This window comes from Pinus tabuliformis, chromosome 5_2 (assembly GCF_031772625.1).
Source record: "Pinus tabuliformis cultivar Carrire ecotype Pingquan chromosome 5_2, CPIR1, whole genome shotgun sequence".
Lineage (NCBI taxonomy): Eukaryota > Viridiplantae > Streptophyta > Pinopsida > Pinales > Pinaceae > Pinus > Pinus tabuliformis.
The window spans coordinates 129,232,531-129,260,266 of record NC_142306.1 but is presented as its reverse complement, the minus strand read 5'-3'; the positions used below and the strand labels follow the sequence as shown (position 1 = coordinate 129,260,266).

The following is a 27,736-nucleotide window of genomic DNA, read 5'->3' as shown; positions in this document are numbered from 1 at the left end:
GCAGATGCCTCCACAGTGGATAGATTTGGATTGCTTGAGGACAAGCAATCTTGGGGCGGGAGGATTTGTTATAATGTTACTTGGGAGCGGGAGCAAAAGCGGGGAGCGGGAGCGAAAATGGGAGTGGGAGCGACATTTTCAGAAGCTCCCAGTTTGGGAGAGAATCCCGGAGCGATTTTTTAAAATATATATATATGTATATATATTTATATTTTTTAATTTTTGATACATACATGTCAACAAAAACATGTAGAATGATGAATTAGATATAAAAAACATAAAAAAACATAGATTGATCATTGAACCATATCACATCAATCATCTAGAAGTTATAATCTTCATTAACCATGTCCACAAGTTAGTAAAATACATATTAAAACTGCAACCTATTGAGTCTCGTGAATCATGATTCATTAAATTCAATCTTAAAGTTTCAACTTCAAGCTTTCAAAATTGAAAATTCAATATATAATATTTATCATTATTGATGACCAAAGTTGTACTTGTAAGCTAAGTTTAACCATTACAAGAAATAATATCTTAGATATTTCTAAGTCCTAACTTCTAACTGTTAACATCAAATGAAATGTTATAAATGAAACATGAAAAATGAAATGAAATGAAACAACTTTAGTCTTTCACGAAGCATCATATTCATAATTCACAATCATTACCAATGAGTTATAATTGCCAACTTCAAACTTCAAATTTTCATTGTCACAGTCATATATTGTTTACAAAAAATATCATTATGATATGAAAGAGTCAAGAGTCAAGAGTCAAGGACTCAAGACTCAACAGTTATGAAAACTAATAGAAACTAGAAAAGACAAGTAAACTGTAAATCTACATGTGGCCCTTGCCACGAGAGTCTCTAGGAGTATAAGCAGGTCATGGTGGTCTTCTAGGAGTCTCCCGCACTGATCGACGACCAGAACTAGAAGGCACATGCCCTCCACGTGAGGGTGTAGATGGAGGTGGCGACAGCAAAGGAACAAGACTCAGAACTCGAGCACTGCTACTGGATGGTGGAGGTGGAGGTGGCATGGCTGCTGCAGCTGCTTCATCTTCATCCCTTATAAGTTCCTTTTCCAGTTCTTCAAGATGTACAGTGCCATCCTCCAAATTGTCATCCTCTGGGTGATTGTCCCAAATTTTATATGTGGGATCCTCATAAGCCCGATCACAGTAATGACTCAACAACCTCAAGTTGTAGTCCACATAAACCATGCTTTTTGCTCGGTTTTCATTGAGTCTGTTTCTTTTCACATTATGTATGTAGCTATAGGTGCTCCAACACCTCTTCGCAGAAGAAGTATTTACAACTTGTGAAAGAACTTTTTTTGCCAATTTTGGCAAAAGTCCCTGGCCACCATATGTTTCCCACCATGTGAGAGAATCAAATCTATCTCTGTCTTCCATTGCATGGAAGTTACCAAACAAACCAGTGCCACTGAAGTATTTGCCTATTTCAAGGCGTACAACTACACATTCCTCCCTGTCAGGTATCAACTTTTCTAATGCTTGCAAATATCCACTAGTTACCTCTGCATCTAAATGGGGTTTGGTCTTAATCCCACCCTCTGGTGCAAGTTGGCCCAACCAAGATGTAGAGTAGTATTTTGGCGTAAGGATATACACCAAGCAATGTAGTGGAAGATTAAGTCTATTCCACCGTTCACACACACAATCGTGAATCAGTTTGTACAAGTCGGGATCTCTGTTATGAACAATATCTTTTATTTGCCCCAACATGGTATCCATCTGCTCATACACCTCGCCAATCACTGGTTTGTCTGTATCTGCAAACCGATCATATCTTTTATTTGCCCCAACATGGTATCCATCTGCTCATACACCTCGCCAATCACTGGTTTGTCTGTATCTGCAAACCGAATCATGTGATAAATGGGCTTGGTGAAATCTAATACTTGCCTCACACTTGTCCAAAACTGACCATCAAGAGTGGCCTCCTCCACCAGTTCAAAACCTTGCCTGTCAGCTGCATTTGTAGCCCTTTCGTTTAATACCTGCCAATTTGGACTTGATACCATGCTAGCCAATGACTCTCTTACCTTCAAAAGGCGCTTGGAGGTGAGGTAATAGCTACCAAATCTGGTCTTCGCAATCTTCAACAACTCCAATCTCAAGTGACTGCGGAAAAGGCCATAGGTATTGTTATGATTTGTAATAAATTTTATCATTTGTTTGCCTTTCTTGTACAAATCACCAATCCATTTGTATTGTGCATTTTTGTTCTTGACAACATCATGCATCAAAAGGTTCAATGTGTGAACCAAACATCCAGACCAAAATATGTTGGGGTATTTATCCTCAATTGCTCCCGCTGCCTTACAATTAGGAGCATTATCAGTGATGACTTGGATGACATTGTATGGCCCAATACGGTCAATTGTTTCAAGTAATGCTTCTGCAATGTTGATGGCGGTCCTGAACTTGTCTGAGTAATCATGTGTAGTTAGAAAGATGGCACCACTAACAGACACAACAAGAACACTTATCAATGGCTTGCCTTTTACATTTGTCCATCCATCAGATACAATGGACACCCCATGGTCAGTCGAAGAACTTGTCATTCTATTCAAAGAATGTGATATTTTTGCTTTTTCATGATCAAGTCCAACGGTTCTTTCCTTGTCATACCCAGGGCTCTTGTATCCTTTAGGGGCATCATTTATGGCAGAAACCATTTCATGCCAATAAGGTGAGCAAAGAACATTGAATGGTATCCCACATGCATAGAGAAACCTGTAAACCTTTGAATCCACATCATTCCTACACCCTTCATCAGGGAAATCTGATATGGTTCTACGCCTTAAAGTTGATGACCCTGTGTCTCCATATCCACTGCCTTGGGAGGATGCTGAAAGAGTTCTTTGTGCTTGTGATTGTGAGCTTGGTTCAAAGAAACCCCTTGATTTTTTTGATTTGTATTGGGCTTCCTCCTCTTCACTTATGTATTTGGCTCTATCCGCTGCTGACACTGCTGGACAAGTTTTGATTCCTATTTGTTTGTCTCCATCCCATGGCCTTTTCCTGCAGAGGTGTTTTCTGGCACGGGTGTATGAACCTATGTAATCATTGTTGCAATGGGGGCAATGAAATTTAGTGGTTCCACCCCCTCTCCCTGCTTCAGGCCTGTTAACATATTTCCACAATGGGGTTTGGTCTTGTTTAGTTTTTTGAGAGTCATGTTCACCCTCCTGCAACTCCTTCTCATCGGGGTTTTCATCAAATCCACTTTCTCCAGCTTCTTCATCCCCCTCTTCATTTTGGCCCCTCCGTTTCCTACTCTCCAACACCATAATAACCATAAAAGGGACCAAGAAGAGGAAAATGCCAAAAAATATAGCCAGGTCCATGATGTTTGATATTTGTAGGCTTTTGAATCTGCAAATTAATTTAATTTATTAATTTAATCTAGATTCATGATTTTTTAACTAAATAAAGTTAATAAACTAAATTAAACTAACTAAATTACTACCTAACTAAATTAAACTAACTAAACTAACTAAATTACTAAGTTACTAACCTCTTTGCAGGCTTGCTCCTTGCTCCTCGGCGCTTGCTCCTTGCTTCTCCTCGCTCCTTTGCTCTTGCTCTCCAGCTTCTACTCAACTCATTCAAGTGATAATGAAATTTTTTTTGCCCCATTGTGTTTTTAAAACATAATATTTTTTTTTTTTTTTAAATTGATTTTTTTTCGCGTCCGCGATTTTTATCCGCTTGCTCCCGAGTTGTAATTTTCGCTCCAGGAGCGACGCTGTCGATATTGCTCTCGATTTTGGCAGGGAGCACAATTTTTTTTATCGGGAGCGCGCTCCCGACCCGCTCCCACCCAGAGCGCGGATTGGGAGCGGGTTCAAAGGGGGGGGGAGCGCTTCCCCGCAACTCTGATTTGTTATGTTCCCTTTTTTATTTTCCTGTATATTACAACCAGGTTGGATTTCTAGGGTATGTGATAACCACGCCGCAGGAGAAGGATTACATCATCAGGGGTCTTGGGGGAGTTTTGAGAAGTTTTTTATGGGATCCAATGGCATTCGCTTGGCATATTCCATCATCCACACAACTTGCCTTCGTTCCATTGCATTCCAACAACTTTCAAAAAATAGCATTATTATTGGGCCTAACTTAATTAATTATGCTCGAGGTGGTATTCTGGCAATATTATTTGATGGAACACCTCAGTGTAATAGCTCGTTGGAATCAGAACGAGAAGATCTACAGGATGGGATAGTTAGAAGTGATTTTCAATGACTTGAAGATGCATGGAGGTCAATTTACCATTTTCCCACATTAAAAAAGAATATTTTAATTGAAATAAAAAGAGGGAAATGTGCTCAATGATTAAATAATAATAAAATAGGAGATTTTAGAGGGGTCCATCAGATTTATAAAAGAGGAGGAGGAGGCCATTGGAGGACATCTTGGATTTGATCTTTCTTCTTGTATGAGAAGATTGAGAACTTGGTTCTCTACTTCATTTGTAGCCCCAGGACGGAAACCCTCGGGTGATTTAGTGAGATTGGGTGAGTACCCCATCTCCCCTTGGTGAATTCATCTAGAATTCACAGGAGAGCTTAGCAGTGCAGTTCATGTTAGTTTGTTGGGCCGGTGTTGTGCAACAGATTATCTTGGAGACCAACTTTTCATCTCAACTATTTTGGTTGTATATTCATGTAACCCCAATTTATCTATTATAATAAAAGCTGAGATTGTTCCTGTTCATCTTCTTGTAATTTTGCCATATTCTATTGGTTATATTTTTACATGGTAATGTTTTGTTAAATGAATGGAAATTTTTGTGGTGAAATTCTGGTTGAGTTAGATTTCTGCAAAATTAGTCAAATATCCTGTTTGGGATATTACAATTTCCCGAAAATTTGAGGGTACGCCCACAGGTCCCCCCCCTGTGCGTCTCTTGCACTTGCGTCCCCCTATGCTGGAGTGTTGGTGGAACATTGCAAATTATTATAAGGCTAAGGACACTTGATTTTGGTGTTCTCTCTTGTGATTGACATCGTTCTCTTAGGCATACTTGTGCTTGGCTTTTTTCACTGTCTCAAGCATAGTAGACTTACGTCTCTCTAGTGCACTTGTAAGAAGTCTATTTCAGAATTTGAATGAGATTTGGTTCCAATGGTTCCTCTGTTGACCTTTATAAATCTCAACACCTGCAACAAGGGAAATTGCCGAAGTATTGGGTGAATGTAAAGTTCAAGTCAGAGCAACACCCTAGTACTTGTCAGAGCCAGAAGAGGAGTCACTATCCCTGTCAAAAACCATGAATGTGCTAATGCTGACCGTGATAATGACCCCAGGGGCCCAGAATGTGTCTAGGACTGAGATTGTTGTGGAAGAGAAACACATTAGTCGGCATCAGAGTTGGAGAACATATTGATATCTTACTTGAAACATTTTGATAAGGACAGATGCAGAGATTTCTAGACGTTATTGTAGTGGGAGTGCAACGCCCTATTCAGCATCAGAGTTAGAGAACTGATAGATATCTTAAACATTTTGATGACAAGGACAGCTGATGAGATTTCATGACAATATTCAGTAATGTGAATGACTACTTCAAGCAGAACTAAAGCAGAATTATATTTATTTGATTTGCCTAGAAAAGAGGCAGAGTATACGTTGGGATGATGTGTTATCAAGTAATGATTGAGAATCCAATATAGCAAAAGAAATGCAATTCATTATAATAATATGTAAATTGCAAAATCTGTTTCTGAAATGTAACTATAAGCTATGTATATATTCATTTTCATTATGTTTAGGTTTGAGAGGAAACACTTTGTACTTAGATGGTTTTGATGTATTGTTTTCAACTTTTCAGTGGCTGGTCTGCTGCAGTTGAAGCTCTAACTGCATTCGTGAAATGTTATGTTATTCCTAACATGACTTCCAAAATTGAAGGAATTTTATTACAACCTGTTCTTGGATATCTTAGTGGGTAAGTAGATCTGCAATTTATTTATTAATGAGTTTGTGTTTCATGCATTAATGCTATGCTGTAATGATTAATTAGCTAATGCCATTGATACCTTTTTAATTTTATATTTGTTGTGCCATGCTGAAATTGTTTTGACTGTTTGCAGAGCGTTAGCTTACATTTCAACACTGACAATGAAACAGTTACAAGTTTCAAAGCCAGCTTTGGACCTCTTCACTGTTAGAACATTAATAGCATATCAAGCTCTTCCCAATCCCTTTACATACAAAAGCGATCATTCTCAACTACTTCGTGTTTGTACCACCCCATTTAGGTATATGTTTTTCTTTTACATGTGAGAAGCACAAATTATGAACTAGCTTCATATATAATATATATCTTTGTTTAAAATTTCAAGAAAGATTGTTGAACTAGTATTCAACAATCTATAAGCTAGAAGTATACCATCAATCAGCTGTGGAAAACGTACTTTTTTGGATGATGTATTTTGTCATCTCTTTTCACTTCTGTGCATGATGACGCTGATTTGGTATTGGTCTTTGCTGATAACAGGGATCCCTCAAGTTGTGAAGAAAGTTCAAGTTTGAGGCAACTGCTAGATCACAGAGATGCATCTCTTGGTCCTTGGACACCTGGAAGGTTTGTTATGACATTATTGATGTTCAATATGGCAATTTATTGCAAGCAGAGAGGAGATAGGAATTCACAACTCAATTTGTTATGGGACAGGCTATACCAGATTGTTTAAAATGTACTGTTTCCTGGAGTTTGACTTGGGTTTTAACTTTGTTTATTGTTTATGTTTCTGTACTTTATAACTCGGTTGGTTTTAGAGAGTGCTGATATCTGAGAAACTCTTTGCAGAGATTCTTTTGAAGATGAGTTGCGAGCCTTTGAAGGTGGCTCAGATGGGCCTTTGCCTTGTATGTGGGAGGATGAGCTTCCGATTTTTCCACAAGTGAGTGTTCTTCCTGTCTTTTATTATGGACTTCACTAACAGTGTATGTTATGTTCTTAGTATAAAATTGTCAAGCAAAACTGCTCTAAGTCAGAAAAAAGCACATCTGTTTGGGATAAATGATTAGTTAATTGTTTTCCTACGATGAATTGCATACTGTCTTTACAGGCAATAGGTTGTTCAATTTGTTTGAATCCTTTCTAAAAGTAAATAATTTTTTGGTTGAATGCCATTGGGTCTAAGTTGCCCAAAACATGGAAACATGTGGAAGTTTCCAAAATGGAAGTGCCTGCAAATGTTGCCCCAAAAATGGAACATCAGGGGAAGCATTATATATCTATATAATTGTTTTTACATATAACACATTGTTTTCCAAGAAAGAAAGAATGATACACAAATGAAATTTTAAAAGGAAAACCATGTCTCTATTAACTCCCACAGATGATTACATGATGCAAAATCCAAAATTAGCGTTTATAGATCTGTTTATACATCCAACATTTCAAAATCAGCCTTTATAAGTTTTACATGATGCTTACATGCAAAAACAGACTTTATGCTGTATGTGATGAAAATGAAATAAATCATGTTCTAAAGATAAGTACAAATACATATCATAATAATCCTCATCCTTGTCAACAAAATTAGAACAAGATCTTTGCTCAGTAGAAGTAGAGTATGGTTTGATTAGAGATAAATTAATATATGGAGTGGTCAGTGATAAATTTTAGTGGTAGATTAAATCTCTTTTGTCCAGAGAAGGGCCCCACACCCTTCTTGGCTGCTTGAGTGAGCTTGCTGTTAACCTTTAAATTTGTTCCTTGCAAATTTGGAGGGTTGAATGTTAAATTTCTAATACCATCCAGATTTATTTTCTCACGGCAATTTATTTATCCCCAACTTATTGTTTATTTACCCAAATAATAGCTGAACCACCAAAAAATAAAATCACTAGTAACTTTAACTTCTAATTAAAATATGCAGTGGAAATAAACCAGTGAGATCAATCATACATTGCAAAAATTAATTAACCCTCAAACAACTCCCCATCATTTCATTATCTGAAAAATCTAGGTTTTTCGACCCACAGAGATACAAGGAAAAAATACAATCTGGAACCTGCAACTCGGCTCTCTCAGAATGAATTCAGCCTAGGTAAATCGACGTCAAGGAAATCTGCCTCCAGATGAAATCGCTCTGAAGAAATCGGCCACCAGCAATTAGAACTGTGCCTTGCCACTATTGCGCACTAGAAAAACCCCAACACTCTAGCAACTCGATCTCCTCCAGACAAACTCGATCTCCTTCCGACAACCTGGCCCTGCAATCTCCTCCAACGCGTCCCTCCTGGATTCGCTCAAACCCACTTGCACTTCTTCCTTCTTTGTGCATTGGTCACTCAGCCACTTGCGATGCTGAGAAAATTGCTCTCTGTCTTGATGATTCACTCACACACTTGTGCTCTTCATTGTGTCTTCACCTCCATTTATAATCTTCATTGAGTCCAAATCTATAACCCTAATCTCCTCTCTAGAAGCATCTTGAATCTTCCTTCTAGAAATATCTTGAAGATCATCAGTTTAGATTATTTCCATGTCACTAAAATAATTAAATTATTTATCCTTAGAGAATAAACCAATAGCCCATAATAATTAATTGGCTTTAATTGTTGTACTTTCCTAAGTTAAAATTAGGAACGAAGACTTAAATCACTAGAAGAGGCAAATAATGTCTTCCACATGCTAAGACACCAAGCAATTGTTGAAGACCTTGAGAAGCTTCTCACATCAACATTCCCTTCTAGCAAGGAAGGGATTCTCCACCACACTCTGCTTATACCGATACTTGACAAACTTTCCTTTCACTAAAGGTTTCGTGAGAATATTTGCCACCTGTTCCTCTGTACTGCAATCGCAGAACACCCCTCTAGACCCTGTCTTTGATGAAGTGATATTTGATCTCGATATTTTGGATCTATCATGAAACACAAGATTCTAAGAGAGCTTGATGCAACTTTGATTATCACAGTGTATCACTGTTGACCCCATCTACAGATCAAATAATCCCGCAAGCATCTTGCAAAGCCACATTGCCTCACAACTTGCCATACTCGCTGCCATGTACTTTGCCTCTACTGAACTGCGTGCCACTGGTTGTTGCTTCATGCTGAGCCATGAGATCATGCTTAATCGCAAGTTGAAAGAACATCTAGATGTGGAATTTCTATCCACCACACTCCCTTCCCAATTAGAATCTGTGTACCCCTGCAATTCCACTCTAGCTCTGACATATGTCAGTCCAGAGTATATTGTCCCATGCTGGTATCTCAGCACATGCTTCGCGCCACCCAATGGGCCTGTCTTTGCTCCACCATGGACTGGTTGAGTGTATTCAAAGTAAAACATATATTCGACCTAGTGTTGATCATGTACATCAAGGAACCTATTAGCTTCCTATATAGTGTGTGATCCACCAGTTCACCTTCAAAAGTGTTCAACTTCTTTAGGTTAGTGATCATAGGTTTAGACACATGCTTGCAATTCTCCATCTTGAATCTCCTCAAGATCTCCAATGCATACTTGCCCTGCCCAAGGAAAATCTCTCTTGGTTGCTGCCACAACTCCAATCCAAAACAGTAGTGCATCAAACCGATGTCCTTCATGTCAAATTCGACGCAAGATCCTCCTTGCACATCCCTATGAGCTTCTCTGATCCTATCAAGAAGAGATCATCCAAGTACAACGAGTACAACGTACAAGTTAGGATCCGCCTCAGTCTTGGTGAAGCCCAAACCAAGAAGAAATCCATCGATCTTGGCATGCCATGCGCACAGAGTTGGCTTCAACTTGTAAAGGGCCTTCTTCAACCTGCATACATGGGAATCTCTCTTGTGCACCTCAAAATCTTGAGGCTGCTCAATATACTCCTCCTCCTCAATCACTCCATCAAGGAAAGCAGTCCTCACATCCATATGATGTATCCTCCACTCCATCTCTGAAGCAATGGACATTACTTCTCTAATAGATGCATATTTGGTGACGGATGTGAATGTCTCCTCGTATTCCACTCCCTCCTTCTGGGAGAACCCTCTTGCCACAAACCTCGCTTTATACTTCTCGATACTACCATCTGTTGCATGTTTGATCTTGTAGATCCATTGATAAGTGACCACAAACTTTCTCTCTGATCTGGACACTATATCCCAAACATCATTGCTCATGATGGAGCTATACTCCTCTATCATGGCATCCCTCCAGACCTGCTCGCCTATAACCTCCTCAAAAGTGGATGGCTTAGACTCGTAGACGCTGCTTGATAGTGCCAAATAATTGGAATATCTGGTTGGTGGTATGCTCTACCTGAAAGTGTTGCTAGGAGCCTGCACATGCTCCTCAACATCTCTCAATGTTTGTTTGGCTCGTCTCGGCCTTCTCATGGTACAACTCGAAGGAATGTCTAACTCATTCTCTGAATCTGCTGGTTGTGTCCCTATTGGTGTTGCTGGTCCGGGCTCAACCTTAGGAGCCTCTTGCTCCTTCTCTTCTACCATTGCTAGCTCTCGCTCATGAGATCTCCTAAGGGTCCTGTCCTCATCAAATCTGACATCTCAACTCAAGATCACCTTCCTTTGTCCTGGAATGTAGACTCAGTTGGCCTTCAAGACCTCACTGTAGCTAACAAACACACCCCTCTCAAATAAGGGCTCTAACTTAGTCCTCTTCTCTGTAGGCACATGGACATAAACTGGACTACTGAATATGCGCAAGTGACTCACATCCAGTTTCACTCCTGTAAACAACTCCTTAGGAGTCATGTCCTCCAACACCCTGTGAGGACTCTTGTTCTGCACATACACAACTATATTGTAGGTCTTTGCCCACAAAAACATAGGCAACTCTTGATCGTAGATCATTGCCCTCATTGCCTCCATGATGGTCCTATTTTTCCTCTCGGAAATCCCATTCTGCTGAATGTTGAAGGGTACTGTGAGCTCCTTCTTGATTCCTGATTGCCTGCAAAAGTCCGGGAACTCATTGGAGGTGTACTTGCCCCAATTATCTGGTCTTAGCACCTTAATCTTTCTTCCTATCCGGTTCTTCACAAGAGCCTTGAATTCCTAAAATTATTTGAAGGCCTCATGCTTTGTCCTCAGGATGTAGATCCAAGTTGGAATAATCATCTATGAATGTTGCAAAATATAAGGATTCTATGATCAATGTCATAGACATTGGACCACATATGCCAGAATGCAGCAAATCTAGCACACCCTTAGACCTAATGTCACTGTGAGGATACACATTCTTGGTTTGCTTGCTAAGTGAACACCCTTTACAAACTCCATTTCGCTCCACTCAAAACTCTAGAATGCCAGTAACCATCCTTTGGACCATCGAAATAGCTTTGTATTGGAGGTGCCCCATCCTCCTATGCCAATTTTTTCTCTGGCTATCACTCTCATGGATGAGAGCCTTCACTTGCTGTCCTCGCAAGAGATAGAGAACTCTCTCCCTCCTACCGATCACTTGCATCCTGTTAAAACCAGTCTCCTTTAGCCCAACAATGACTTCACATCTTGTAGAGTTGACCTCCAGTCCTTTGTTTTCCATGGCCAAAATTGAAAGGAGGTTCTTCTCCAAACCCAATACATATAACACTTTGTTCACCTCCATGATGCCCCCTGAGTCCATCTAGAACTTGATCCCCTAGTGCCCTCGACTCCATACTTGGCCTTGTCACCGAGCTCCACATTTACATCTCTGGACTCCCTGGTCATGTTGGTGAAGAAGTCATGCGATCTCGTCATGTGACGAGATGCTCCACTATCCACGAAATAGACACCTCTTGTGACGGTCCCAGAAAGGCAAGATACCAGGGAAAAGTTTTTATCAAGCTTCTCTGCCATCTCCTCCATTTACACAGTAGCAGCCTTACCCTCGTCTTTCTTATTTTTTAGTACACTGATTGGCAAAATGCTCGAACTTATGACAAGCAAAGCATTTAACTTTGTTCATGTCCTTTTCTTTCTTGCTTTGTGAAGTTGCTCCTCCACCTTGATTTTGCTTGGCCTTCGCTTTGTGCTTTTTTGCTTGTGACACAAGAGCAACTTCGTCCTTCTCCTCACTGCCCTTTCATTTTCCTCCAGTTAATGAATTTTCCCATATCTCCTTCTGGGTGAAATCGTCCCATTGCCGGCACCAATCAGGCCGTTGACGAGCAAGAGTCCCATCTACAAAAGTGGACGACTACTTCACGCACCCCCTTCAAAGCAACTTTCACTTGCTCTGAATCATGCACAATTTCACCCACAGCTGCAAGCTCATCATGAGCTTGTTGGACCCTCATGAGATAGGAAGTCACGGTGTAAGATTTGCCCATTTTAATGTTGTTTAAATTTTCCCACAACACCATTTTTCTCTTCTCATTTATACTCTGATAAAGATAGGTCATAGCTACCCACATCTGTCTAATTGTATCCTTCCCTGATATGTGAGGAATTATATGATCCCTCCCACCATCCAAAATTATGTAGTTCACTTTTAAATCCTTGGTTCTATGTTCTGCAGCTTGTACTAGTTCTGCAGGAACCTGCATATCTCTGCTTACTAAGTCCCATAGATCATTCATCTTCAAAAACCAGGTAATTCGCTCCTTCTAGAGGCTGAAATTTGATATCCCATCTAACTTGCCTTCATATCTCAAACTGTTCAATGATGCCATCTTCGCAGATTGACCACAACCAAAAAACCTTGATGCAAAATTTTTAGAAATAATTCAGCTGCTGCAAAAAGGAAAATTTTCTGCTGCAAACCCTTGTGATCTCAGATCTCTCCTTCAGAGTCTTCTACACTGCTCCGATACCATGTTAAATTTCTAATACTAGTCAGATTTATTTTCTCATGGAAATTTAATTTATCCCCACTTTATTATTTTATTTACCCAAATAATAATTGAATCACCGAAAACTATATTCACTGGTATCTTTAACTTCTAGAACTACAATATGTAGTGGGAATAAACCAAAAAGATCAATCACACATTGCAAAAATTAATTAACCCACAAACAATAATCCATCATTTCGTTATTTGGAGAATTAATTAAACAACAATCTGGTGTTGATTTTTCAAGTGCAATAGATACAAGCACAATATTTCTGAAAATTGATAATTACGTCTAGATTTCTAATGATGTTGGTCTTCTTTTAATTTTTTTTGTATATCATTAAGAAATTATACTTCAAAAATTCAGCCATATAAAAGCAGTAGAGAATTAGAGATTACAATGCATAAGGAGAGCAGAAGATTTACCCTAGAAAAACCCTCAGGGAAAAACCCAACAATCTTTTCGATAAAGAAATTCTTCTTTTCAATAAGAGACACACCTAGATCTCTAGTCAACAACTAGGTCAAACTGACCTTCAACAAATCTATGGTCAAACCTGGTCAGCACCCTCCAAGTCAAGCTTCCAATCTGATCTAGCAACTCAACCTTTTGTTCTGCCCCAGGCCGAATTTTGGCCTCCCAAAAGCTGCCCAAAACACTAGAATTTTGGCCTTGCAACTCACCCAGAAAATTTCCGCCCTGCAATTGCAACTTCCTAGAAAATGATGCAGGTTGGAGAGAGAGAAGACTTCCACATGTGCGAGCTAGATATAGAGAGAGAGATGAATTCATCCCTTCTTTTAATGCTCCTTGCGCTTCTTGTCCTTCACTTGGATGTCCAAAAGATTCATTCTTAAGAGAGATCGAATTGCTACTTTGTGGAGGAGGTCGAACTGTCTTTATATAGTGTTTAGCAAGGTCGAATGGGTGTGTCTTCTGCCTGGGCTGACTTGTCTTGGAGGGAGGCTGACTTGACTATTTTTGGAAGCAAAAATTCAATTTCGAAAATTCAAATTTTCTTCTTTTAAAAGTCCAAATGGACATGACTCAAAAATATGTTTTCTTTTGACTCTAGCATGAAGAACATGCTTTACAATAATCAATATAAATATATCAAGGGCCAAAATATACATTATGAAGGCTGACCATAGTTACAAAATTCAACATCTGGAATCTGCAACTTGGCTCCCTCAGTATGAATTCGGCCTCGGTAAATGAACCTCAAGGAAATTTGCTTCCAGATGAAATCGCTACGAGGAAATCAACCTCCTGTAATCAGCTTTGCACCCTCCAACAACTTGATCTCTGCCTTGCCACTAATGCACACTCGAAAAATGCGAGCACTTTAGCAACTCGACAACCTTTAGAAAAAATCGATCTCCTTTTGGCAACTTGGCCCTTGCAATATCCTCCTACTCAGCCCTCTTGGATTCACTCAAGCCTACTCACACTTCTTCCTTCCCTGTGCAATGATCATTGAGCCACTCACATTGCAAAGAAAATTGCTCTCTCGTGATGACTCTTTCACACACTTGTGCTCTTCATTATGTTTTCACCTCCATCGCTAGCCTCCATTTATAATCTTCATTGAGTCCAAATCTCCAACAAATCTCCTCTCTAGAAGCATCTTAAATCTTCTAGAAACATCTTGAAGATCAACAGTTGAGATTATTTCAAAGTCACTTAAATAATTAAATTATTTATCCTTAGAAAATAATCTAATATTCCACAATAATTAATTGACTTTAATTGACTTAAATCACCAGAAGAGGCAAATAATGTCTTCCACATGATAAGACAACAAACAATTGTAGAAGACCTTCCGGTGCTACTCACATCAACACTGAATATGAACATATTTTATTAGGTTGGAGGTTTTGAAATAGATGTATATATAGACTAGAGGTTGTTCCAAGGAGACTAGTTATAAGATGAATACTTTGAAGATTTAGACACATTTTGACATGAACTTGAGAGAGTTACTATTTTTAACGGGTTCTCTACTTTGTAGGAGATAGATTTTTGGGACTTGTACGAGATTATGGATCACATATTCAAAGTCCTTATGAACTCAAGATTCTAGTGAGGATTTCGCTAGGTGACATGCATGGTGCTTACTATTTCTAGTAGGGTTGGTTCGAAGATTCACAAGGCAGAGATACGACATTTTTAGAATCCTTGTGAGATTCTAAGTCTAGTGAAGTACGTTGATTTTTAAAAGCAGTTTAGATAAACACAATTATCTATCAGATAATTACTTCCAATGATATAATTATATCTCTAGCACATTCCAGGTCATTAAGCAATTACACTTTAGAAAATTTCAACCTTGAATATAGTAGGGTAGTAGAGATTATAGTAAAACAATGATGCACAAGAAACACAAATTTATCTTGGGAAAACCCAAACCAGGGAAAAACCAAACAATCTTTTCTTAGGAGAAATTCTTCCAATTTAATCAGATGTACATATGAATTTTCTAGTCAAAATATAGTCAAATTGTCCACACAACCTTCCAAGTCAAGCCTGGTCAAAGGAGAGAAAATCAATGTAATGTACAACTAGCCAAATTTGATCAAACAAGTTGAATTTCGGCCTTTGCTACTCCTGGTCAACTACAGTCAAAGAGGTCGAATTTCGTCCCTGCAACTTCCTCGGAAATTTTGATCAAACTGTCACAATTGACCTTTGGTCAACGCTGGTCAAACATGTTCGGTCAGTTTCCTTAATTCAGCCATAGTGTCCATAATTCAATGATAGATTTGGTCAACAGTCCAATCAAAGATGCCAAAATATTTGCTCCAATGACCAATCAAAGGTTTGGTCAAAATAACCCAAAAAAAGACAAGTCAATGCTGGTCAAACATAAGTAAAATAGGTAACACTTTGTTGGTCAAATTGTCTTCCTCCTCCTTTAGACGTGTGAACAGGAACCTTATTGAGCAAATCCAATGTCAAATGAGGAGGTCCAAATGTCAATATATATGAGTCAAACCATGTGGGTTTTTGGTATGGATTGGATCATTATATTGTTTGTCAACCATCTCGATGCTTTTAGAGTGGAAAAAGTGGAGGAATTAGCTCTTAGGACTATTTTTACCAGTGGGACTCATTTGGAAAATTAGGGTCTGAAACATTTCAGATGTGTTTTGAGGCATCAAAAGACATTTTTTGGGGGTAAACTTTGCTGCTTTAGCGTAGCACCTTTTTTTTCCCTATTTTACACACATAGACCTTTCCAACGGCGCAACAATCACGTCAATCAAAGTCCGTATGCGAAAGTTATGCTGCTCAGAAGTTGACCTTCCTGTTTTCACCACTATAATTCGAGAGTATGCCACGTTAGCCTTCATTATTTATGGAAAAAGAGCTAGCGATGTGATTATGATGTATAAGACTCTAGAAGAGTCTATATTGTAACTTTGGTTAAGAGTTGATGTAGTCAAGCCTAACCACTAGCAGGCTATCAGGTTGTGTTATAACCAGGCCACTAGGAGGAAAAGAGATTCCATTCTTTCGAGTACATTTGTAGCTGAGCAAAAGTAGCCAAGAAGGATAGGAGATGGAGCACACAAGAAGGATTTGTGCACTGTATTAGCCCACGTGCCACAAGCCATACTTCTTTGTACTCGCAGCGATATTTCCATTAAGAGAAAGAGAGTGGAGCGACCTCACCTTGCATTCGGATTTTTCTCTTGAAAGGTTTTCCCAGGTCATACGTGTGCCAATTGTGTTTGTGAGCTTTTATTTTGGCGTTCTCTTTTTTTTACATAATTTTAATTCACATACCTACACTATTAACAATAATCTATAGATCTATAAATCTAAGGACATATAAAACTGCAAGTGTAGTTTTTGGATTTTAAAGTATAATTTTATCATATTTGTTGTGATGGACTTTCTAGTGGAATATCCACGACAGTTTACAAATCATATTGGTATCAGAGCTAGGTTTGTTTAGGTGTATTGTGGAGATTTGCAAGGTATCTAAATCGACTGGGCCAACAATCGTAAAACCCTAACCATGGTTGACGAATCTGTGAATAATCCTCGTGATCCTGCAGAGGAGAGGTTTTCGCGGCTGGAACAACAAGTCACTAATATATATTGTAATGTAAATCTCCTCATGGCGACCTCGAGCAATAAGCTTGGGATATTTGGAGAAGATGGGAGTTCTAATGCAAAGGACAAATCAAAAGGGGGATAAGGAGATCGGGAAGGAACAAAGAACCAACCGAAGAGAGAACCTGAAAAATATCAACCCAGTTCAAGTGCCATGAATCAATCATAGTCTTGTTCAAAATGGAAGTGAAGGTTGATATCAAGTCATACCACGACGCGTTCGATGCTCTGAAGTTAAATCACTGGTTGTAGCAACTAGAAATGTATTTCAATGTCCATCACATTGTAGAAGAACAAAAAATTTCATTTGCGTGGCTGAAATTAGAGGGCCATTCCCAAACTTGGTGGGAAAGCCACACAAAGACCTTGAGGTTGGAGGGAGAGCCTCCAGTGACTAAGTGGGAGGACTTTAAAAGCCTCATTAAGTCACAATTTTACCATATTGGGTATGTATAGGACCAGTAGATCCGGTGGCACTACTTCAGACAAAGGCCTGGGCAAATCATGCAGGAGTACACCATAGAGTTTAGAAAGATGGCCATAATGTTGGGTATCTCCCCAAAGAACCTAGATGTACTCCTCAAGTATTTGGGGGGTCTACACCGCCATCTACTGGAGCAAGTGAGGTTGTTCAAGCCCAAATCGGTGGATGAGATGTGTACAAGCACAATACCTAGGGAGATTAGGCCTGAAGAAAGCACAATCAAGTGGATCGAATTTGAAGGAGCAACAAGACGCTTCCTAGGAGGGGAAGAAGAAGCAGAAAGAGGGAAACGATAAAAAGGCGGTAGCCACGACGCATTAGTGCAAAAATCCTAGCAACCACTGCAACATTGATGGGCACACATGGGAGAAATGTGGTAGTTGCATCTAGAGCCTAACTCAAAGAACAACAGTAAGAAGAATCTCATGACCACTAATTCGAGTAACCAAGTTGAAAGCAACTCAAATGTGGATGAGAAGATCTTATGTACCTTAGTGTAGAAGGAGGTGAATATGAGTAGCCTTCAACAACAAGAAGAGAAAAAAATGACCAAACTCTTCCATATAAAAATACAGGTCAACAAGACCAAGATTGATGTTTTTTTTGACTCAGGATTGTAGGCAAATCTCACTGTAGCAGAGTTGGTCAAGAAATTGGGATTGGAAGTTTATGACCATCTGAGCACATATCCATTGAGATGCGTAAATAAGAATGCAAAGCTGAAGGTAACAAAATAGTGCAAAATTAGATTTTTCATCAGTGTTGAATTTATCAATGGAGTAGAACTAGATGTGGTTCCCCTTCAGGTATGCAGAGTTGTGTTTGGGAGTCCCTACTTTTACATGGGAGATGCAATATTCATGCGAAGAGCCAACTAGTATCAACTTTTCAAGGATGGAAAATTGTTCACCACCAATGCACACAAAGGCAAGTTGAAAATTTCGTTGGTAAGTGCTAACCAAAGCCAAGACATTGATAAGTTCCAACAAGAAGTATGTTTTATTGTTTTTAAGAGAAAATCAGTGTGTAGAAGAGTCAGTAAGAGGTAAGGCATCCCTAGATAGGTGTACTAAAAAACATAAAGAACAATTGGAAGAGTTGCTACAAGCATACAAGGATGTGTTCCGAGAGATTAAAGGGTTACTAGCTAAGAGGGAAGTGGAGCATAAGATCAAGCTATTGTCAGACTCCCCATTTCCAAACATTGGGATGTATAGGTAGTCTATTATAGAAGCAAGTGAGGTGAAGAAACAATTGTAGCAGCTACTAGAATAGGGTGTCATTCGACCAAGTACCTCACCATCTAGGCCACCTATCATCATCTTGCCAAAGAAGGATGGGACTTGGCGGATGTGTATAGATTACAGGGCATTGAACAAAATCATGCTCAAGAACAAGTACCCCTTGCTCAGGATAGATGATTTGCTAGATCAGTTGCAGCAGGTGAAATACTTCACCAAGCTAGACTTGATGTTTGCATATCACCAAGTTCGAGTCAAAGAAGAAGATATCTAGAAGAACGCTTTCAAAACTAGACAAAGTTTGTATGAGTGGTTAGTCATGCCATTTGAACTATGCAATACACCACCTATGTTTATGAGATTGATGAATGATGTATTGTGCCCTTTTATAGATTCATTTGTTATTGTCTATTTGGATGATATACTAGTATACAGTGCTACCTGGGAGGAGCACATCTCACATTTGACGCAGGTGCTGGAGACATTAAAGAAGCACCAACTACTAGCAAATCTCAAGAAGTGTGAGTTTACACAACAATTTTTGGTGTATCTGGGGTATGTGATAGGTGGAGGAGAACTAAAGATAGATCTTGCCAAGATGGAGGCCATCATGAAATGGCCGATGCCTACTAATGTTTCTAAGGTTAGGAGTTTCATTGGGGCGACACATTACCTAGGGAAATTCATAGCCTCATTTTAGCGGTAGTTGTACTGCTCCACACCATAACTACAAGTGGAAAGAGTTTTGATTGGGGAAAGGGTTAATAGAGGGATTTCAAGGAGCTAAAGAAGAAGATTAGCCAAACACCAATTTTGGCATTACCAAACTTGCAACAACGACATTACCAAACATGTAGCAACCCTTTGAAGTGGAGACAGATGCGAGTGGGTATGCTGTGGGAGTAGTCTTGATGCAGGGAAGAAGGCCTGTATGCTACCATTTTGAAGTGCTTCATGGGGAAATTCTTAAATACCCTACCAACATCAATGAGCTCTATGCTCTGGTACAAGCTGTGAAGAACTGGAAGCACCATCTGATGGGAAAGGAGACAATCATCCACACAAATCACCATCCACTATAGTACCTATAGGCCTAGAGTAAGCTACATCAGGCCAAGCATTACAAGTGGATGGGGTTTCTACAATATTTTCATTTGGTGATCAAGTACAGGATGGGAAACACAAACAAGTTGGCCAACATGCTCTCAAGGCAACCCACATCAAAGATTACATCTTTGGGGACTCTCATGCACATGGTGCCATTTACCCATGATGCATACAAAGAGGCATATTCAGAGGATGAGGACTTCAAGGAGGTGTTTCAACAGTTGTAGAATCAAATTCATGTGCATGATGACGACAACACTGTTGACTACCATCTCCAGGATGTGTTACTCTACAGGCTGGATAAGCTATGTGTCCCTAAAGATGACCGATCACAACTGATTAGAGAGCTTCACATCTCCAAGGTTACAAGGCATTTTGGTGTAGGGAAGACTGTGGCCAACTTGCAGAGGTATGTGTATTGGCCCAAGATGCAAGAACATGTAGCTAGGTTCATAAGAGGATGCATACTTTGTTGTACCAACAAGCCTAACAATAGGAAACAGGGTCTATATCATCTCTTACTTGTACCCACTTGTTCTTGGGAAGGCATTTCCATGGACTTTGTGGGAGGTTTACCAACATCCAGGAAGGGAGATGACTACTTGTTCGTGGTAGTTGACAGGTTCAGGAAGACGTGTGTTTTGATGCGTTGTAAAAAGACCATCAGTGGGTAAAAAGCAACAAACTTGTTCTTTGGACAAGTCTGGGTGCTCTTTGGGACACCAAGGAGCATCATTTCAGATAGGAACACAAGATTGCTCACTGCATTCTAGACTACATTGTGGGAGAATATGGACTCAAAGTTGAAGAGATCTATAACATTCCATCGACAGACAGAACAGACAGAAGTAGTCAACAAAACTTTGGTCAAGCTTCTGAGGGGATACAACTAGAAGCATCCAAAGACCTGGGATGAAAATTTGGTTTATATACAACATTCTTACAATAGAGTGGTCCCCATTTGAAACTTCTTTTGGATATTTTCCACCCTCACCTTTGGACATTGCATATGGGTAACAAGGAGGAGTGAGGGAAGATCTTATAGGAGACATCTTGAGGGCTGAAAAATTTATAGAGAAAATAAGGTAGATCCATATACAAGTACAAGAGACATTGCAGAAGTCACAAGAGAAATATAATCGCAGGCATGATCAACATAGAACAAAGAAGAAGTTCAAGGTGGGAGGTAGAGTATGGCTACAATTGAACAAGGAGAGGCTACAAGGGCCTGGTAAGAAAATCATCTCTCTGAGGTATGGTCCCTTCGAGATACTGGAAAAGGTGTGTGTTAACGCATATCGACTCAGTTTACTTCCATATATGCACATTTACTCAATTGTGAATGTAGAGAATCTGAAACTGTTAAAATTGGCAACTAGGGCCAAACTCCATGTGGGTCACCTTATTCATGGCTGATAATATTTTTCCTAGATTTCTCTCATCGAGAGGTTTAGGATTGATCTAAAGATCATCCGATTCCGATAAGTATTTATGGAGATATGAATTAATTTTGATTATGGAATAATTATCAAGCTGACTAGCAACTCATGTAGGCTCAGCAGCCCAACAGATGCATCTATTCATCATCAACATTTGTATATAAATACAGGAGGTCTTTTGCTCATTTGTACACTCACATCTCATCACATCTCTCTCTCTCTCTTGCGCAGAAAAGAGGCTCTTCTCCTACTGCGCAGAGAGGGACTCTTCGCTCACACGTGTGGAAGGAAGGACGCAGAATTTAGGGCTGCAATTGCAGATTGGAAGTTTGACCAGCGTTGACCATCAGACTCTCTCTCAGAACTGCACTGTAGGTGGAACTGACTCTCCTTAGAAGGCCACATTTTTTGGTGAAGGAATCAAGTCGATTCGATGGTCGGTTTGCAAGATATTGTCTGCCCTAGTTTAGGGTTGATCTAGGGTTTGTTGCTGCTGATGTAAATCAGATTTATGTACTATTTCTCTCTGCTGAATTATTGAAGATAAAAGAAGATTTGATCAAAGGGTTTCCCCATATTGGGGTTTGTCCTTTGCTAGCCGCCACATCTTGTGTCTCTTGTCTTGGCTTGTTTTTCTGTTGATCGTTTAATGTTCTATCTGCACTTTACTTAATGTACATGTGATTGCTAATCTGTGGATAATAATAATAAAAAGAAGTAAACTGCTCTAAGCATAGAACATACCATAAATTAACATGGTATCAGAGCTGAGGTGAAGACAAAGCCCGAGCAAGAGCAAGAGCAATCACCGAAGAGAAGATTGGCAAGGCTATCCTAAAAGAACTATGGGGTCCTCAACACTCTTCCCCGCCGAAGACAAGCTCCGTGAGAAGTTTGACTATCACGGATGGAAGATGTCTCTCGATCTGACTTTAGAAGATCAGGGAGTGTTGGACCATGTGAGAGGCAATATTGTTGAGCCTCCATCAAATGCACCCGCTGCTGCCAGGAACAAATGGAAATCCGGAGAAGTCAAAACAAAGAAGATCATCCGGGACTCTATTGACAAGCATTTGGTGGCCTACATCTCCGATCTGAACACCTCCAAGGAAATCTACAATAGACTGGTGAGTTTATTTAAAGTTAATGATGCAAATCAAGTTTTGTTTCTTAGAAATAAGCTGAAGGAAATTAAGAAGGGCAAAGATGAGAGCATGCAAGCATATTTCTTAAGAATCATCGAGATCAAGAACGATCTCCTATCTATTGGAGAAATTATTATTGATATGGAAATGGCACTCTCAACCCTTGGAGGATTACCATCCAAATGGTACGTGTTCAGGACCACTCTTCTCAATAATAACGTAATTCTTGGTTTCGAGGAATTAATGGCAAGATGCATTCAAGAAGAAACAAGGATAGAAGAGCAAGAAATACCCATGCCTAAAGGTCCTCCTGCTGCCTTTTCTTCTCATGCTAAGAAAAGAAATAATTCTAGGACTAAATTAAAAAGAAAGGCTGGACCCAAGGGCGGAAGAAAAGGACGATGTTACATTTGCGATAAAGCAGGTCACTATGCAAGGGAATGCCCTAATAGAAAGAACTCTCACCAGAACGATGATCAAAATCCCTCTCATGGCAATCAAAGGAATGGCAAATCTAATAGCAAAGGTAAAAGAAGTGCTGGAAATCAAGGAAGAGGACAACCATTCAAGAAGGCTAGAAATTCCAGGTATGAATCTAACACTGTTGACAATAAGCAGGATGAATATTATCTACCAGTTGCTCTATCTACCTCTGCTCCTTCGGACTCGCTGGGAATTTGGCTTATTGATAGTGGTGCCTCAAGGCACTTCACTGGTTACAAAGAAGTTCTCCATAATCTGATAGAGAAAGAAAGTAACTTGGAAATTGTCCTTGGAGATAATATGAAATATCCCGTGAAAGGTGTAGGCAATGTCTCTCTTAAATTGAATCAAGGTAATACGATCCACTTATTGGATGTATTATATGTACCTGACCTAAAAAAGAACCTGGTGTCCATCTTGGCGATGGAAGACAAAGGCTACAAGGTGACCTTCAGTGATGGCAAGGTACGTGTATGGAAAAACAATGTTAAAGATGCCCTTACTCTTGGGTTTCGAGTTGATTCATTATATCAGGTCGGTGGAAGTCCGCTAGGTGTCATGTCTTGTGACACATCTCTTCAGTCCGAGCTTTGGCATCGGAGGTTTGCCCACCTTCATTATAAAGCTCTACCCGATGTAAGACAAATGGTGACAGGGATGCCCGAATTTCGAGTAGAGAAAGAAGGTGCATGTCTAGGATGTGCCGAAGGAAAGCTCAAAAGGGGACCATTCCCCTCAAGCCAAAGCAAGACCTCCGATATATTACAGTAGGTTCACTCAGACATATCTAGTATGATTCCTGTGAACTCCTTGGGAGGATATTCATATTATTCTCGAAAGACTTGGATATACTTCTTGAAAAAGAAGGATGAAGTGTTCTCTTGGTTTCGACACTTCAAAGCCTTGATCGAGAATCAAAGATCAAGATCTTAAGGACTGATAATGGGACTAAATATGAATCTAATGAGTTTCATGATTTTTGTAGAGAGGCTGGCATTAAGAGGGAGAATACTACACCATATACTCCTGAACAGCATGGTGTGGCGGAAAGGAAGAACCGTACGATTGTGGAAGCTATTTGTGCCATGCTCCATGATGAAAGACTTCCGAAGTTTCTATGGGCCGAAGTTGCAAACACCGCCGTATATGTACAAAACCGATGCCCTCATCAAGCATTGGGTTCCAAGACTCCTGAAGAAATGTTCATCGGTGAGAAATCCGACGTATCTCAGTTTAGAATTTTTGGAAGCCCTGTATATTTTCATGTGTTGAAAGAGAAAAGGAATAAATTGGGTGCATCTGGAAAGAAAGGAATCTTCGTGGGCTATGGTGAAAATACTAAGGGCTATAGAATCTATGTAGCCGGTCAAAGGGAAGTCGTGATTAGTCATGATGTCACCTTTGATGAAGATATGGCTCTCAGCAAGGTGAACAGTCTTCCTACTTTAAGGAGCTCTCAAGAAGTTGACACCAGGGAACCAAAAGAAAAAGATGATGTAACAATGCCCGATGTGGATGAAGCCATGGATCCTATTGATCCACCTGAGCCTTCCTCTTCTAGGAAGAGGCCCTCTTGGCTTAGGGGGCTACTCGATGGCGATGAAGGACACATTGCACCCCGAGGAACCTTCCGTGAAATTAAGAAACGTAATAGGTATCAGGGATACCTGACCATCATGAGCACGATCATACAAAATGAGCCTTCATCATTCTCAGATGCCGTCAAGCATAAAGTATGAAAGGCTGCTATGATTGAAGAATATGAGTCTATTATGAAGAATGATGTTTGGGAAGTAGTTCCTAGACCCCAAGACAAGACAGTTGTCACTTCTAAATGGCTTTACAAGATAAAGCATGCAGCAGATGGAAGTACGGAAAAGTATAAGGCTCGTTTTGTCGCTCGTGGCTTCTCCCAAAAGGAAGGTATAGACTATGACAAGATATTTGCACCTGTTGCCAGGTATACCACCATCTGCTCGATCATAGCCCTTGCGGCTTCACAAGGATGGAACCTACATCAGATGGATGTTAAGACCGCGTTCTTGCATGGTTCGATCAAAGAAGAGGTCTACGTGGAGCAACCCGAAGGATTTGAGGTTTATGATCGAAAATCTCCTGTATGCAGGTTGAAGAAGGCTCTCTATGGGATGAAGCAAGCACCTCGAGCATGGTATGAGAGGATCGATAGCTACTTGATGAAGCTGGGGTTCACTCAGAGTGAAGCCGATCCTAACCTTTACGTTAAGGTTGAAGATGAAAAACCTCTCATACTGGTGCTGTATGTGGATGACCTCTTTCTAACAGGTGCAGACCCTCTCATTCACAAATGTAAGAGGGAGTTGGCTTCTGAATTTGAAATGAAGGACCTAGGACTGATGCACTATTTCCTAGGACTTGAAGTCTGGCAGAAGCCAAGGGAAATTTTCCTATCTCAAGGAAAATATGTGGTGAAGATATTGGAAAGATTCGGTATGGTGGACTGCAAGCCTGTTACTACCCCGATGGAGCTTGACTTTAAGAAGTTAAGCGGTAGCGCTGCTGGACCTGTTTTATGAAATGCCACCGAGTATTGTCAACTCGTCGGAGCATTAATGTTCTTAGTGAACTCCCGTCCAGATATATGCTTCGCAGTCAACACATTAAGTCAACATATGGTTGAACCTCACCACATATGTTGGATTGGTGCTAAGAATTTGTTGAGATATCTTCATGGCACAATTACTTATGGGTTAAGATACATTGTCGGAGATGTGAGACTACTTGGATACACTGATGCTGATTGGGCAGGCAGTGTGGTGGATCGTAAGAGCACTTCCGGGTGCTGTTTCTCCTTGGGATCTGCTTCGATATCCTGGATGAGCAGGAAGCAGAAGTCGGTGGCTTTGAGCACCGCCAAGGCAGAGTATATTGCTGCTAGCATGGCCACCTGTGAGGCAGTCTGGTTACGAAAGCTCTTCAGTGAGCTATTTGGATTTACATTGGATACCACCGTGATCCTGTGTGATAACCAGAGTGGGATTTGTTTATCAAAGAATCCTGTATTTCATGATTGCTCCAAGCATATCGATATCAGGTACCACTATATTCGAGATATGGTGCAGCAGGGAGCTATAAGGCTCCAACATATCGGTACTGATGAACAGGTCATCGACATTTTGACAAAGCCGCTAGGAAATGTCAAATTTTTGACTTTCCGAGAACGACTTGGTGTCGTTTAGAAACCCTCTGATGAGGGTCCTGTATGATGTATGGAGCTCTTGGAGCTCCGGGGGGTGCGGGGTACTTCTTGGAGCGACATATGACCACAGGGTGACTCACCATCCCCTCGTTGTGTACATGTACAGGGTAAAAGAACCAAAACTTTCCCTGTGACACCCTGTGGCGACTATGTAACAGGATGATCAGTTCTTCTATGAGGTTTGGATGATGTGTTCTCCATGACGATTGTGTAGCAGGATGATTAGTTCTCCTGTGAGGCTTGGATGATGTATTCTCCATGGCGATTGTGGAATAGGATGATTCGCTCTCCTGTGGGCCAGGATGATTAGTTCTCCATGGCATCCACTGGACAGGATGATTCGCTCTCCTGTGGACAGGATGATTAGTTCTCCTGTCGAGGCATCCTACCCATGCAGTATAAGACTCATGGGAAGTACCTCTCATCTGATCAATGAGCAGGGAAATGAGGATAGGGACCATAGTAGTACCGATGGACGCATCGCTGTATCTACCATACTACGTATGCTAGGATGACCTTCATTGATCTGGGATCAATGATATTGGTCTGGGACCAGTGGTAGTTGTACCCATTATGACACTGACTTCGGGTCAGTTGAGGATTGGTCTGGGACCAATGGTACACACTTTGAGACTGACTTTGAGTCAGTGGAGGATGGTATGATACATCCTCGATCACTTCTTATTTTTCATAATTCGAGCAAAGCAAAACAGAGCAGAGCAGAGCATATCAGCACAAGGCAGAACATACCAGAGCAGAGCAGGGGTCAAGCTGTACAAGGCAGTGCATTTGATGGATGAATAGTAGTGACAGACAGACAAATTGTTGATATTCTCCCTAGTTGAGAGGGAGTGTTAAAATTGGTAACTAGAGCCAAACTCCATGTGTGTCACCTTATTCATGGCTGATAATATTTTTCCTAGATTCCTCTCGTCGAGAGGTGTAGGATTGATCTAAAGATCATTCGCTTCCGAGAAGTATTTATGGAGATATAAATTAATTTTGATTATGGAATAATTACCAAGCCGACCAGCAACTCATGTAGGCTTAGAAGCCCAACAGACACATCTATTCATCATCAACATTTGCATATAAATATAGGTCTTTTCCTCATTTGTACACTCACATCTCATCACATCTCACTCTCTCTCCTGCGCAGAAAAGAGGCTCTTCTCCTACTGTGCAGAAAGGGACTCTTCTCTCACATGTGTGGAAGGACGGACACAAAATTTAGGGCTGCAATTGTAGATCGGAAGTTTGACCAGCATTGACCATCAGACTCTCTCTTAGAACTGCGCTGTAGGTGGAATTGACTCTCCTCAGAAGGCCACATTTTTTGGTGAAGGAATCAAGCCGATTCGACGGTTGGTTTGCAAGATATTGTCTGCCCTAGTTTAGGGCTGATCTAGGGTGTGTTGTTGCTGATGTAAATCAGATTTATGTACTATTTCTCCCTGCTGAATTGTTGAAGATAAAAGAAGATTTGATCAAAGGGTTTCCCCATATTGGGGTTTGTCCTTGGCTAGCCGCCACATCTTGTGTTTCTTGTCTTAGCTTGTTTTTCTGTCGATCGTTTAATGTTCTGTCTGCACTTTACTTAATGTACATGTGATTGCTAATTTGTGGATAATAATAATAAAAAGAAGTAAACT

At 40.2% G+C, this 27,736-nt stretch overlaps 1 protein-coding gene across 1 annotated transcript in view; it reads left to right on the top strand.

The window, feature by feature from the left end:
* Positions 1-27,736, top strand: part of SWEETIE (HEAT repeat-containing protein) — a 541,573-nt gene that overhangs the window by 224,425 nt on the left and 289,412 nt on the right. Inside the window, exons 16-19 of the mRNA XM_089436034.1 lie at positions 5,870-5,986; positions 6,132-6,299; positions 6,539-6,625; positions 6,851-6,944. Of these exons, the coding sequence (XP_089292160.1) occupies positions 5,870-5,986; positions 6,132-6,299; positions 6,539-6,625; positions 6,851-6,944 (466 nt within the window). The remainder of the gene's footprint in view (positions 1-5,869; positions 5,987-6,131; positions 6,300-6,538; positions 6,626-6,850; positions 6,945-27,736) is intronic.